The 14765-nt window shown below is 34.8% G+C and overlaps 1 protein-coding gene across 2 annotated transcripts in view; it reads right to left on the bottom strand.

Annotated features, from left to right (window-relative positions):
• The window catches only part of LOC129942836 (serine-rich adhesin for platelets), a 236411-nt gene that overhangs the window by 85672 nt on the left and 135974 nt on the right, over positions 1-14765 (bottom strand). For both annotated transcript variants that reach the window (XM_056051925.1, XM_056051926.1), the window contains one exon: positions 8445-8590. In XM_056051925.1, the coding sequence (XP_055907900.1) occupies positions 8445-8589 (145 nt within the window). In that variant the 5' untranslated portion in view covers position 8590. The remainder of the gene's footprint in view (positions 1-8444; positions 8591-14765) is intronic.

Here is a 14765-nt window from a genome sequence, read left to right as displayed (position 1 = left end):
AATGTTATTCTGCTTCTACCAGTAGACACATTACATATTTAGTATCATCATGCGGAGCGCTAATGAAATTTCAGCGGATATTTTCGTGATATTCACAGGCTACTGCACCCCAGCCTTGAACCTCATTAAAGATTTTAAAGTTATCTTTCCTGCCAGAAAGTATTGGGAGTGTGGCATGACTACAACAGACTTCGATACGACTATAATCATCACTGACGGGTCAAATATGAAGTGGGGAGTTGGGTCGGGAATCTTCTCCGAGTCTTTAAATATCTCTAAACCTTGTTGGCTAACTGATTTTGCAAGTATATTTCAAGCTGAATTACTAGTAATCAGAGAAGCATGCAAAATACTCAAATCAAAATAGAAACACGGCTTTCTGCAGTGACAGCTTGGCAGCTGTTATGGCTACCAATTCGGTCACAAAATGTGTCACTCAGTGTCACTCTTGTTTGGGTTCCAGGTCATAGTGGCATTTATTGAAATGAACGGGCTGAAGAGTTGGCCCAGTAAGCAGCAGCAGCACTACATTTGCGAAAAGGGTAAATATTCTTCTTGGGGCTATAAGGGTAAAATTTTTCAATTTTTCTGACAGAATCTAACCGTGGCGCAGGTGGAACACCAGAAACCAATCTATCGAGCTTTTATGCAGAACCCATCAGGGGTCACTGGAATATGTACCGGCCACTGGTCGGTGGGAGAGCATACATCAAAGTTGGGTATCCCATCATCACAGGAAACTTTGATTTGATTTCTCTGTAAACGTCATACCCTGGCCAGTTCTAGAATTTTAAGCTTCCAAAGGGCATATACAAAATTTCATAAATAACAGTGTCAACATTTATTGAAATTTATAAATGTTAACTATAAAGTTCCGAAATGAGAACCCTGAGGTACATCAAATGTGATTAGAGAAGGAATGCATTTTAAGGTTCGGATTTACAACTTAAAGAATTTTGTCTACCTTTTATTGAATTTTAACGAGACTTTTTTATAACATTTGAAGGCAGACATTTTAAGCCTATATTAAGCTTATATATCAATTCTTAGCCATTTTTTGCCTTTTGTGAAGAAAAAAAAAGGCTCAGTCATTTTTAATGCAGAAAAGGTATATCATACCATAGATGCCAAAATATGGCGTTTGACACTCCTAGATAAAACGAAGTGGCCTTTTGTGATTATCAAAAATCAGTTTTAAAAACAAACATTTCCAACGCTATCAAGGGACGATATTTTAGTGTAAGGCATAACATTGTACTTAATTGATTCCTCATAGCTATGGCTTCTTAAATTAAATTAAATTAAATTGGGCAGCGCAACAATCCGTTGTGAACCAGAGTCTTGTGACTTACAACTCTCAACCATTCCTGTGTGCGAGTACTGTTGTCAGGAATGGAAGGGACCTACAATTTAAGGCCGAATCCGAACGGCTAATTTGAGAAAGCACTTTTTCATGACAAGAATTACTCTTGAACGATTTGTCAATTACTCGCAAGATGCAGTACCCGCGAAAATTAATTTTTTTAAATTAAGGTGACACAGGCAGGGATTGAACCCCATAGACCCCTTGCATGACAGTTCAACGCACTAACCATCATGCCACGGATACTATGGCTTCTTTATGTAACAAAATTTTTAACTGTCAGAAAACAACTGAATAGTTTCTTATACAACAAACATTACGGCAGTTCCCCAAGATCAAGTATCATTGAGAGCAGTTGGTAAAAAGATAAGAGGCCATCTTAAAAAGGTCTATAGTTTTGAAACATCACAATTGACATTCAAGATTTTAATTATTCAGGAATTTGGAATATTTATTTGCTTATTTTTGCTCTAGAGAACTTATTCGAGTATTTCACTCTTTATTTTGTTATCGTAAATAACAAAATGTAAATATAGGGCATTGAGTTATTTAAAAAAAAAAAACAAATTCAAGAACACAATTTGAACTCTTGAAAATGAAGTCTTTAGGAGACTTTCTAAAACTTAGAACCCCTGCATGACAAACACCTTAAATTTGAGGAACCAGAGAAAAATGCAATGATTCAATCGGAATTATTGCACCATATAGCCCTACAATATTTCATCATATCAAAGTTTAATTGAGGGATTTTCAGCTTTAAAACCTTTTCAAACAAATGTCTAAAATTTAGTACGAAATTTATTGAGTCACACTGTATCCATCAAGTGCGGTATGCATTGCCTATAGGCATGTCAATACCTTATTTAGTTCGTTATCAACATCAGACTCAATGCATATAGATACACACTTTATACATAGTACATGCACTAAGATACATTTATAGATACATATACACACATTCAAGAAAGCCTACCAACTATCTTCTAAGAGGTTTTTCCAATGCATTCTTTACGATACTTTTTTTTAAAAAGTTCGCTCTTGTGGTGCGCTGTGAGCTTGAAAGTAGGTACCTAACCTATAGATACATATATATCTAAGAAAAAAGAGGCCTTTGCTCGCACTATAGGTAAGTAGAGGTACCTACTGCGGTCGACATTACTTAGTTCAACGCGCAAAAAACATTAGCAATGTGTTACCACAGCAACGAAAGCAACAAAAACAAACGACGATGGTGAAGAACGACGACGCGAGACGTCCCGTCCATGTCTACAGAACGACCGACGCGACGACGACGACGCATATTCAGGTGAAGGAATAAAAAAATAAAAAAATTAAAGAAGTGTTGTATATCTATATAAGGAAAAACGTACTAGATACGTTTAGATACTCTACATCCGTATAAGTTTGGAAAAAAAAATGCTTTTGGTAAACACAAACCACAAGCAAAGACCAAGAAATTACTTCCAACTATCTGAGCATTGAAATAGAGAATAATAATTATTCCTCTAAGAAAACTTATAGCAAAAAAAATGCATCTTCTTGTTTTGCATAAGATATAAGATACAGTTCCAATTCCAATTGCACGCACCATTATAGCCTGCCGCGCGCCACCGCCACCGGCCGGCCGAAGGCTTCAACTCTTCTTTACTTCATCATCCAGCATCAGCTTCAACTTCAACTTCAGCATCCATGATGTAAGAAGCACAGAGACCGATCCGACCGATAGGATGATTGAGATTCGGATTTCTGAGTTCGAGTTCGTTAAACGGAAAAATTTATTGGATCGATGCACTCAACATTGCATGATGAAGTTCTCGGAGCAGGCATAGCTGCTGCAGCTACTGCTACCGCTTCTTCTGCTCGAAAAGGGATAAAGATACACAGCATCCGAGAGTGCAAAAAAATAACAAAGACACCAAACAAGAAGAAAAGGAAAACAAAGAGAAAACTTGATACAAAAAGTGATGGAGACGAGAAGAAAGGTCTTCGGTGAAGACCGACCAGTAAAGGGTCTATGGCCTGTCGAAAGGGAAAACTATAAACATGAAATTGAACGGATATTGAACTGAACTTGTGGTCTGTTTTGCTTTTCCAAAACTTAGGTAGGTATATATTCATAAGATTGGATAGAAATAAATATTTGTATCTTGTATCTGGGTTTGTATCTTTTATGTTGGTTTAAGATGTTTGAAATTTGTTGTGGTATCTTTTATGGAATCTGGTTATGGGATATACCTATGGGATGACCTGGATTAGAGCAACGACCGGTAAGGTACAACTGGTGGGAAAAAAATTTCCCTTTTTGAGGTTTTTTTAAAATATAATTTGCATATATAGTGAACAATATTGACGAGATGTTAAAAGAACACATTAGTAAATAATGGTTGAACTTAACATTTTTTAAGGATCACCTTTTTGATAAAGAGACACATTTATTATAAGGTGAAAGTTGGTTTCAAAGGTAAATATTAATCTTCCTAGTTTTTTCGGGTTACATCGATACATTTATTACCTTTCTTAAAAACATATACAAATATATAAACAAGTTTCAAAGAGTTCAAATAAAAGCCTAAATGTCTCACTAATAGCAAGTTTATCAATGACGGTCCTTTCCATTTTTCTCTTATGAGGACTTTAGCAGGTCCTCACAACCTAATACTATGGTTTTTAGAGAAACGTTCGTTGTTAATGTTGTTGTTAATTTTCTAAATAATTTAAAAAAATTAACTACAGTTCATTTTAGTAAAAACTTTAAACCTATCCAAAAATGTCACACTCATTTTTTTTTAATTTCCTGACATCTCGAGAATAAACAGCTTAATAGTTTAACCACAATCTTCGCTTGTACTGACTTTGAATTGAATAACATTGAATTGAAACAATGGACCTCAAGCCTTGGGGTTGCTTTAGACCGTGAACATTGTAAGCTTGAGCTCAACATCCTAATTAATCTATTTTCTTTCGTGCTTTATGACACATGATTTTCGAAGATTTTGAATTATGTAAAAAAATTTCTTGCGATTTTTCTACAAATTGTACAAAATGACTTTAAAGTCAATATGTTTCTTTCTTCTTAAGATACTTGATTCGAGACCATTTTATCAGTTTTTAATTGTTGGTTTGGGTTTTTGTTATTATATAAAAACTAGTTGATAATTTGATTATAAAAATGACTTAAGATAACACTTTTTCGCATATGATAAAATTAATTTGATTTTAATAATTTTTTTTTCTTTCCCATGATATTATTGTAGAAAACGAATTTTTAGTAACATTTTAGGAAAGTTTTTATTTATTATTAAAAAAACGATTCAATTTTTCTAATTGAATTATATAATGTTAAAACTCCCTCGTTTATTCTCGAGATATTCTATTCCAAAATGAGTTTTACCAATTTTCTGTAATATTGTTTTTTCTCTAAAAATTATACTAAAAAGTGTGTCGATGATTTTAAGGTGAAAGATTTAACTCATTCAAATCACCAACCAACATCTTCAAATATGATATACAGCTCTGATGATGGCAACACTATCAATCGCAGTTATCTATTACCAAAGCTGTAATGGAGAGAACAAATAAAAGAGAGATATAGATCAAACCTAGATGAAGAACTTATGCTAGTAAATCAAAAATTGATCGAAACCATCTACGGAACAGACGAGCTAAGAACCTGTATAGTCACAGCCACAAGACCACTCCAATCGAGACAAAGGGAAAACAGCCTTGGTATGATTGGGAATGCGAAGCAGACAGAAAAAAGTAGTTCGCATTCTTAAGGATACTGAACAAAACTGGAACCACAAACACGAAATACCTATACCACCAAGCAAACAAAAAGTACAAAACGCTGTGTAAACAAAAACAAAAAGCATACACTCTCACACTTGCATTGAAACTTAAGGATGTTAATGATAGCAGATCCTTCTGAAAGATCGTGAAGACAATAAACGGCAAAACTCTTGGGCAGAATATAAAAGTTAATGCTTTTATGTTAGGAACACATTTCGAGAAACTCCTGAACAACAATCTCAATGAAAACGAACTTCACTTTTTGCTGCCATTTTTGGAAGTAGAAGAGCTAGATCACCCAATAACTGCACAAGATGTAAGCAGAGTCATTTCCCTCTTCAACACTAACAAAGCTCCTGGAGAGGACCGTATTCCATATGAATTCTTCATAAATTCAACCGAAACTTTTCTAGAAGGCTTACAACTATATTTTTAATTTTGGAAAGGTACCGGAAAGCTTCAAGAAAAATATAATATTTCCTTTACTAAAGAAGGGTGACCCAAAAGATCCAAGCAATTACAGAGGAATCTCGTTCCTCAATACAGTGACACAAATATTTACTGGGATTATGTTGGAGAGACTGAGAAACTAGATCCGCGACAACGATATACTCAGTGAGTTTCTAACGGGTTTCCGAAAAGACTACTCCAACGTGGACAATATGTTTTCCCTTACTGGCACTGCGCAGTCGTTCCTGGATAGAGGAAAGAAAATGTACGCATTCTTCGTTGACTTTAAGGCTGCCTTCGACTTGATAGATAGGAAAGCTCTTTTTTTTAAATTGAGTAACCTAATGATGTCAACGAAAATGCTCAAGGTATTGCAGAATCTGTATGAGGATAATCTTACTTATGGGATGGAAACACTTTGTCTAGTTGGTTTCAGACAAAAACAGGAGTCAAGCCGGGATGCCTTCTGAGCCCAATACTCTTCTCAATTTTTCTTGATGATCTCACAGATTCCCTACCTGGTGGTATAATGTTTGATGGTCTTGCAATAAAGCTGCAACTATATGCTGATGACATGAATGATCTAGGCTAAGCAGCGTAAACAGCGTCATTTTGAATACAATAACGAGATGCCTTCAAGGGCTAAGATACAAGATATAATATCAAATATAGAAGTTAGTTATAGAAGAAATTAATTTAAGAACCAAAGCGAACAAAGCCAGTCAAGAACAACAAACAGACTATTGCAGCAGCAGGGATTCGTGAAAACTGAAAGCACCCATTTTCGATAAGAGAGCCTGATGCCAAACCCTATCAAATGCTTTGGAATATCAAGTGTAATAATTTTACTTTCTCCAAAACGATGTAAAGATTTGCTCCAATGTTCGGTGAAATGAACGATGAGATCACCAGTGGACCTATTGCTAAGAAAGCCGTATTGTCGGTCATTAAGAAGCTTTCGATCTTCGAGATATTTCTTGAGCTGATAATTAATCAGCGTTTCCATGACCTTGGAAAGAAGGGATGTAAGTGCAATCGGTCGGTAATTAGGCGGTGTAGAAGATTCGCCTGTTTTGGGGATGGGCTGAACAGATGCAGTTTTCCATCCTCTCGGAACTAAACATGAGGAGTAGGATAGATGAAAAAGCTTACGCAGTGGTTTTGCCATCATTGAAGAATAGCTCTTCAGAACAATAGCCTGGATACCACCCGGACCAGCGGATTTATGAATGTTGAGATCTTTTAGAACTCTTGCCACAGTACGAGTGCGAAAAAAAATTGGTCTCATAGAATCACTAACTCGCTCTAGTACAGGTGGAGTCATAACACTCACAGGCAGCGTTGAATTAGCGGCGAACTGTCTAGCAAAGAGATTAGGGAAAATTTTATAAATATCTATGTATTTGTTTTTCAAACAATTCGAATTAAGGTTTTTAACAAAAAAAATTGTATCTGGACTGCTTAAAACCTACCTTACTTTCGAAGTTTGAACTCGATTGACTCAATGGTAAAGCTGTAGGGCGACAGACAGCTAGACATTACTATACTAATGTCATATTTGGTTACAATCTAGAGATCGACATTTTTAACGAACGACCCATTTCACAAATTATAATAAATGAATGAATGTTTACGTTTATGTTAGCATTAAATTGTTTATGCAAAATGTATGCAATAAAAGAAATAACCGTTTTTGTGATCACCAATTTTTTAAATTTTGTTAAATATATTTATTTTGCTACTGTTTTTCTAACATTTTATTATTTGGAAGAACTTTCTTGATCCCTGACAATATTACTCGAACACAGAAATTATTAAGAAGTGTAAGTTACAAGGCCTTAGTTCTCAATATTCTGTTGCGTTGCCTAATTTATTTATTTTTAATTGATAATATGGTAGTGTGCAATCAAGTTATTCTCTTGAAAGTTTTTCGTGCTTGCAAAATGAGAATCGCATTTATTGGGTACAAAATTATTCCATCTAGTTTCAGAGCCATACAAATCTACTTGTCTATAATTATTAGACCTTAATTTTGTCAAAAACATTCTTTTCTTCAACAATGAAACTATAAAATTGTAAAAGTGCATCTCAATAATCTTTTACAAAATATTAGAACTTTAAAACTAATTGTATTGAAATGTCTCTAATAAAATACAATTAAAATTGATTATTTTTGTCATTGTTTCACTTAAAAAATCAATCATTAAACTCTTACTGAAGAGCTATAACTCAAAAATAAATTTAATGTCACATTGACTATGATAGATTCATCATGATTGACAAGTTAATCAATAGATAAAAATACATAACTTTTTGCGAAACATTAAATAAGTTCATACTTCATCACTTCTTCTATAAGAGTTATTCTAATGGTGTTTCAACCCTTTTAAATTCGATACTACTATCACATCAAATTAAATCAAAACCAAAGTAAGAAAAAACCTCGGCTGTCTGATATTTCAATCAATGTCACTTCAAAAAACAAAAAACTGTCGCCATCCAATACTCAAGCTTTCAATAGAAGAACACTTTGTTGCAAATAAAAAAAAAAACGACGAAACAAAAATTCACAAGGATCCACTTTCTATACTGCTACTGGTTCTTGACCTGTTACTTCACCCTCTGCTCCTTTTTATGCACATCCGGGGGCTAGAAAAAAAGTGTCTTCCTTTGCACTTTAAAATATCTTTGACTATGAACTTATGGTGTATATCCTCTTATAAGAATGCAATTTGTATACGGTTGAAAAAATAACTTAACAATATGTATAAAGAAGAAAAGGAAGTGAAGGATTTTTCTTCCTTATTTATAATTTTATTATATCTCCTCCATCTTTACTCACCAGCTGAAGGAGCATTATTTGAAGATGCTGTTCCGTCCACCGACGCCACTGCCGCCGGTGGCAGAGAAAGAGCTCCAGAATCGTTTCCATCCATGTCTAAGGGTGGAGAATTCTCTCGTACACACGACATCAAGCCAGATGACATTCTGCAATATAAACAAAGAAGAAAAAAAGAATTAACTAAGTTGAAAAAATGTAGAAAATAAAGTACTCATACGCCATAGTGACCAAAAGAGATTTTTTTTAAATTGTCTATTATAAACGTAGGGTTTTTAATATCTGGATTTTTGTATAACTTTGGAGAAGGTTTTTTAAGTTTGTTGTGTTAAAAAATAAGTCTAAAAAGCTAAGATAGTAAAATATTTGAGACAAGAGAAGAAAAAAAAGGATAATAAAACCCTATTGAAACACATCCGAATTTCTAATCAAATATTTAAGTAGGTCATCGGTCCCTTTTCAATCAATAATTTTCCAATTTTAAATTATTATTTTAATTTCCAACAAAACCATAATTCCACAGAATTCGTATTCGATGTGACCTCAAAAGCATTCCGTTGCACCATTCATCATCATTTCTATATCAAAGTATCGATCCTAGTAGTTTTACACATCACCGAATTATTAATTTTCTTCATGTATTTAATCAAAAAAAAAAGATAATAATTTATAATCGTTCTGCTATAATAGTCGATGATGAAAAATAGAACATAGACAAATCATCAGATGAGATATAAAAATAAATCGATTTTTCTAATGCTCATTTCACTTTATGTGCATTTTTCATTTTTATCTTCCTTTTTTCGTGTTTGAGGTTTGCTCATCTGAAAGTCATTATATTTTCATCTAAAATAAAGAAAAAGTATAATCTTGAGATAACATAAATCTGAGTGTGGTCTTTTTAGCTTTGAGATGATTATTTGTGTCTTCAAAGCTTCGTCGTCCGTCGTCGTTAGAAAGATTGATAAAACTATGAACACACAAAAATGCATAGAAAATATCTCTATAATCCTTTTAAAAGTATAATCATAGTATTGACAGTGAAACGAAATTTTTCGTGTGAGTGGATTTTTTGATCATTGTGGTCACAGGATTTTCTTTTTCTCGTGCAACTTCAATGTGGACATCGATGAGAAAAAATCAAATCAAATAAATCCTTTTAAACAAGGTACAAGGATTATGGTATACGAATTTCTACGAATGGCATCAGAGATGAACATGAACGTCATGTATTTTTTATTCAACTTCATCTTATTGTAAGATGTCATCCCTAAGGATATTGTATAAGTCTGACATCTGAAGATGAAAGAAGAAAATATATCTGATATCTTTACCTATTCAACAAGAATTTATGTACATATCTGAAATTCAGAAGAGAGAAGGAAAAGTTTATACCTTATAGCCAAAGGAATGCACCCACCAAAGATGCTTATATCAATAGTTTTGCAGAAAAAGTTGCATATTTGTGAAACGACATTTTGACACGTTTAAAGAAGTGAAGTAATATTTGTATTTTGAATTTTAAAACACTTTTTTCGGACAAGTAATGATTTTGTATCCAACAACTGACTTTCATAACATAGTCTTTTATACCGCAGCTGATCCTTATTTTGTAAAGAAACAGTTTTTAACTAAATATATAAGAATTCATTTTATAAGTTTGTTCAAAAAAAAATCTTAAAAATAAAAAAAAGTAACACCCTTATACATTTGCTAAATTTGAAGAAAATTTATCAAAACTTTTCAGTTTTGTATTGAAGTTTCAGACAAGTTTCAGAGTTAAATAGAAAACAAATTATTTCATGAATACAATTTGTAACATAATTTCCTGAGGTGTACATTTCTTCAAGGAATTTTAACCTGAAAACGTAATGGAAGTAAATTATTTTCAAAACAATTTCATTTGAATATCCTTAATCCGGATGAATATTGGGAAAGAGTTTTATTTTAATCGATTAACGAAGATCAAAAATGTTATGTAACATCATTATCCCGAATTTTGTTTTTGGTATTCTTTATCCAATTATTTTGATACAAGAAAATTGTGGTCTTATAATAAGTATCTGGAGGATATTTAAAATAGTATAAGAACAAAACTAAGAATGACAATAAGAGTGCTTAAGACTATTGTAAAATATATGCATTTATACAAAACTAGATCAGACTAACTTTATATTCGTAGACTAGGAATGAATTTTGAATTCTTAAACGAGGAGCTCGTTGCATCGAAGTTAGCACTTCAGGTTTCCAGACCCAAGGCAAAACAGGAAGATGATGGTAGAAGGTCCAACGTCGAACGGTTACAATCGCAAGAGATTGCCAAGTCCTTATCCGACCGAATCACAACTAAACTCTCTCGGCGTTCTTTGTCACCACCACAATTTATCGAGAACCAATAACAACATTGCCAAGATGCAATCAGAGAAGCCGCCTCTCACGTGCTGCGTTTCAAGCAACCACCAACAAGGAACCCTTGGTTTGATGAGGAATGTCGGCAGGCAAATGCAGATAAACAACAGGAACGCAATGTGGAGCTGCATAAAAGGATGAGAGCTGCTCATGAGCTCTATGAGCAGAAGAGGCGAGAGGAACACCGACTTCTCAGAAGGAAAAAGATAGAGCATGAGAAGCGTGCGGTCGAAGATGTTGAGAGGTTCAAAAGCAGGAATGAAGTTTGAAAGTCCTTTGAGCAGGTTAAAAGAAAATTCACAAGTACATAAACCTTGAACCGAAGGCTACAAAGACGAAAGTGGAAACATCATAGTGCACTCCTGCAGACTGTATACAACGACGACAAACCAAATTTCGCTGTGAGGCAGGATGATCCATTCAACATAGACGACGAAAGCCATCAATCCCGTCCTCCCAACTTAGACGAAGTAAATATTGCCATATCTAAGCTGAAGTCTAATTAAGCCGCTGAAGCGGATGGCTTGAATACCAAGCTCTTTAAAGCAGTTGAAGATAAGTTAGTTAGGAGCATGCACCAACTTATCTGTAAGATATGGTCGGAAGAAAGCATGCCCGATGAATGGAACCTCAGTATTGTTTGCCCAATCCTGAAAAAAGGAGACCCTCTAAACTGCACCAACTATAGAGGAATCAGTCTACTTAACATCGCCTATAAAATCTTCTCTGCCGTAATATGTGAACGTCTAAAACCCATCGTCAACAATCTAATAGTTCCTTATCAGTGTGGTTTTAGACCAGGAAAGTCCACAGTTGATCAAATATTCAAATTATGGCAGATCCTGGGAAAAACCCAAGAACACCAAATCGACACCCAACATCTTTTCATCGATTTCAAGGCCGCATATGACATCATCTACAGGGACGAGCTGTATAGAGTCATGTCTAGTTTTGGCATCCCTGTCAAACTCGTCCATTTTTGCAGAATGACCATGGGGAATTCACACTGCTCCATAAAGATAGTAAACAACTTAACAGAACCTTTCGATGTTAAAAAAGGTTTTAGACAAGGTGATGCGCTGTCATGTGATTTTTTTAACATTGTGCTTGAAAGAATAGTACAGAGCTCCCACGTCAACACTAGAGGCACTATCTTTCAAAAGTCTGTCCAATTACTGGCATATGCTGAAGACATTAACGTATTCGGAACAATCGGCGTGATGTCAATGGGGCTTTTGTAAGTATTGAGGCAGAGGCGGCAAAAATAGGTTTAACAGTTAATGATGGCAAAACAAAGTACATGCTGTCTTCAAGAAAGGACATACAACACCGACGTCTCGGTCCTAACGTCACCATCGACAGACGTAACTTTGAGGTAGTCAAGGACTTCGTCTACCTAGGATCCGCTGTAAGCGCAGAAAACAACACCAGCGCTTGAGATCAAACGCAGAATAAGTCTTGCTAACCGCTGTTTTTTTGGACTAAGAAAGCAATTGAGTGGTAAAGTCCTCTCTCGAGGGACCAAAGTGATGCTATATAAGAACCTTATCATCCCTGTATTGCTATAGGGTGCAGAAGCAATGACCACAACAAAAGCGGATGAGAGCGCCTTTGGTCGTTTTGAGAGAAAAGTTCTTCGTTTGATCTACGGTCCTGTATGCATCGAAGGGAAGTGGAGTAGAAGAATGACGAGCTGTACGGTGACGTAGACTTAAGACCGCATGGAAACCAATGCTCCAGCCCGGAAAGTCTTTGAATCGATACCCACAGATTAGCTCAGTAGAGAAAGACCGTGGATCAAATGGCACGCACAAGTGGAAAGTAACCTCACCCAACTTGGAGCCTAAAACTGGAGACATCTAACTAGGGAACGAGCTACATGGAGAAGTTTGTTGGGAGAGGCCCTAGTTAATACAAGAAGAAGAAGACGGCTAAGCACTGTGCATGACGGTAAATTTGTCTTCAAAAATAGGATATAAATTTGTTAATGGCTTGAGAATTTTGCTTAATCTATTTATCGTTACTTAGTTCTTCACAAAACCACATGGAAATTTTGGTGCCAAACAGAATTCCTTTGACCAATTGCTTTATGAACTTCTTAATAAATTAATTTTTTTCGAAAACAAATTTCAACAATTTGAGAACTATTTTCTGAGGTTAAACAGCTGCCAAATCTTACTGAACTGAAATTTCATTACATTTTAACATTCTCAACTGTCACAGACAGTCAATAACCTAAAAAAAAACACCTTACAGTTATACAAACTAAACGTAAATTAAACCAGTCCCTAACTTAGGGCCAAAGAAACCAAATCAAATCAAAACAAATATAAAATCTAAACATGTTAGGTCGCTCAAGAACCTTGCTTAACATTCACATTTAGTTCAATGTCATGTTCAATGCTTACAAAAATGAGTACAAATAACTTATCTAAACTCTACCTTTTTTTATCCAAATTCCAGTCTAATTCAAGAAAAGAAAAAGATATGAAAAATAAACAAATAGGTTCCTAACCAAACTACATCTAAACACAAAATTAACAAACTTGTATTTTTGTTTTGTATCTTTTTGCGTTGTCGTGTTCCTAAATTACAAACAATTTAATCTAACACAACCAAAAACAAAAAAAGATAATCACTAATAATAATTCTGCAGCAGTGGAACAAGTTCCAGCAATTGGCCTGCGGCTTAAAAATGCCAGCCAGAGACACAGTCATAACAACAAACAATAATAATAATAAATAATTAATAAAATATCATCAACACATCTACTATCCCCATATCCACCATTGGAATTTCCTGAACATGCTAAATTGAGTTTAACTTGATATTTAGGGTAAGCTATTGGCTTTTTTAGAAAGTTCAAAAACTAATAAATGGAATAGGAAACATTATAGGCCATTAGACACTAGTGGATTGTATTTCAATTGAATCCCTACGAGCAACTTCGTTTAAGTGAAAAACGTGATGGATGATCAAGCTTTGTTAAATACCGACCAAGACTTTATCTAAACAGGGTATTTATCTTGATTTGAGGTGGAGGGGTATCTATCTCGAGATGATTGGTCAAAATATCACATATTACAAGAAAGTAAGTGTCAGAAGAGTTTTAAATAAAAAGTGGGGTCCCACAGGGTTGCATACTGTCAATGTTTCTGTTTTCATTAGTAAATAGTGATGTGCGGTGACCAGCCATGAAGAGAAACGGATTTGGAGGGCGATGTTTGCTTACTTTAAGAATATAATGTATAGAATCCTCTATGAAATGAAAAGGGTGGTAAAAGAAGTTGCAATCCAAGGTCTGAAAATCAATACGAGAAAAAATTAAATTTTGAAGCTCTCGACCCATCAGTTATCCTTTGTGATAAAAGAATAGAGAAACTAAAGAGTTTCCAGTATATTTAAAGAATTGTATACTGGAGGCGTTACCTAAAAAGATATCTCAAACCCTTTTAGAATATCAAAGGCTGCTTTCGAGGTGTTGTTCAATGTTTTGGGAAACAACTCTTTAAGTTTGAAAAAGCTATTCCGTTCAAACTTTGAATTAGTTCTTTTAAACAGTCGCAGCAAACTTTCATTAATGAGTTCCTAGAAAACATCTTATCTGTTTCTCGGCCAGATCGTTTCTCCAAAGAAGAACTGTATGTAAAACCGGGTAAGGAACCCATTGACAATTTAGTATACGAAGGCGCAAGTGGCATTGAATTGGACACGTACTACGAAAAGGTAATAACTGCTTTACAAAACATGCAATGCTGTGAAATCCATTCACTCAAGAAAACAGAAGACTTCGGAGATCAATGAGAAAGTGCAGGATTCATCAACGTTTTTGAAGGAGTTTCAGCACATCGTCAGCAACTGCACATCCTGAGGGCAACTAGCAGAAGTAGAACTCTCTAAGTTTGACGACCAAA

Source organism: Eupeodes corollae, chromosome 1, assembly GCF_945859685.1.
Source record: "Eupeodes corollae chromosome 1, idEupCoro1.1, whole genome shotgun sequence".
Lineage (NCBI taxonomy): Eukaryota > Metazoa > Arthropoda > Insecta > Diptera > Syrphidae > Eupeodes > Eupeodes corollae.
Note: the sequence above shows the minus strand (reverse complement) of the source record. Positions and strands in the feature narration are given on the sequence as shown.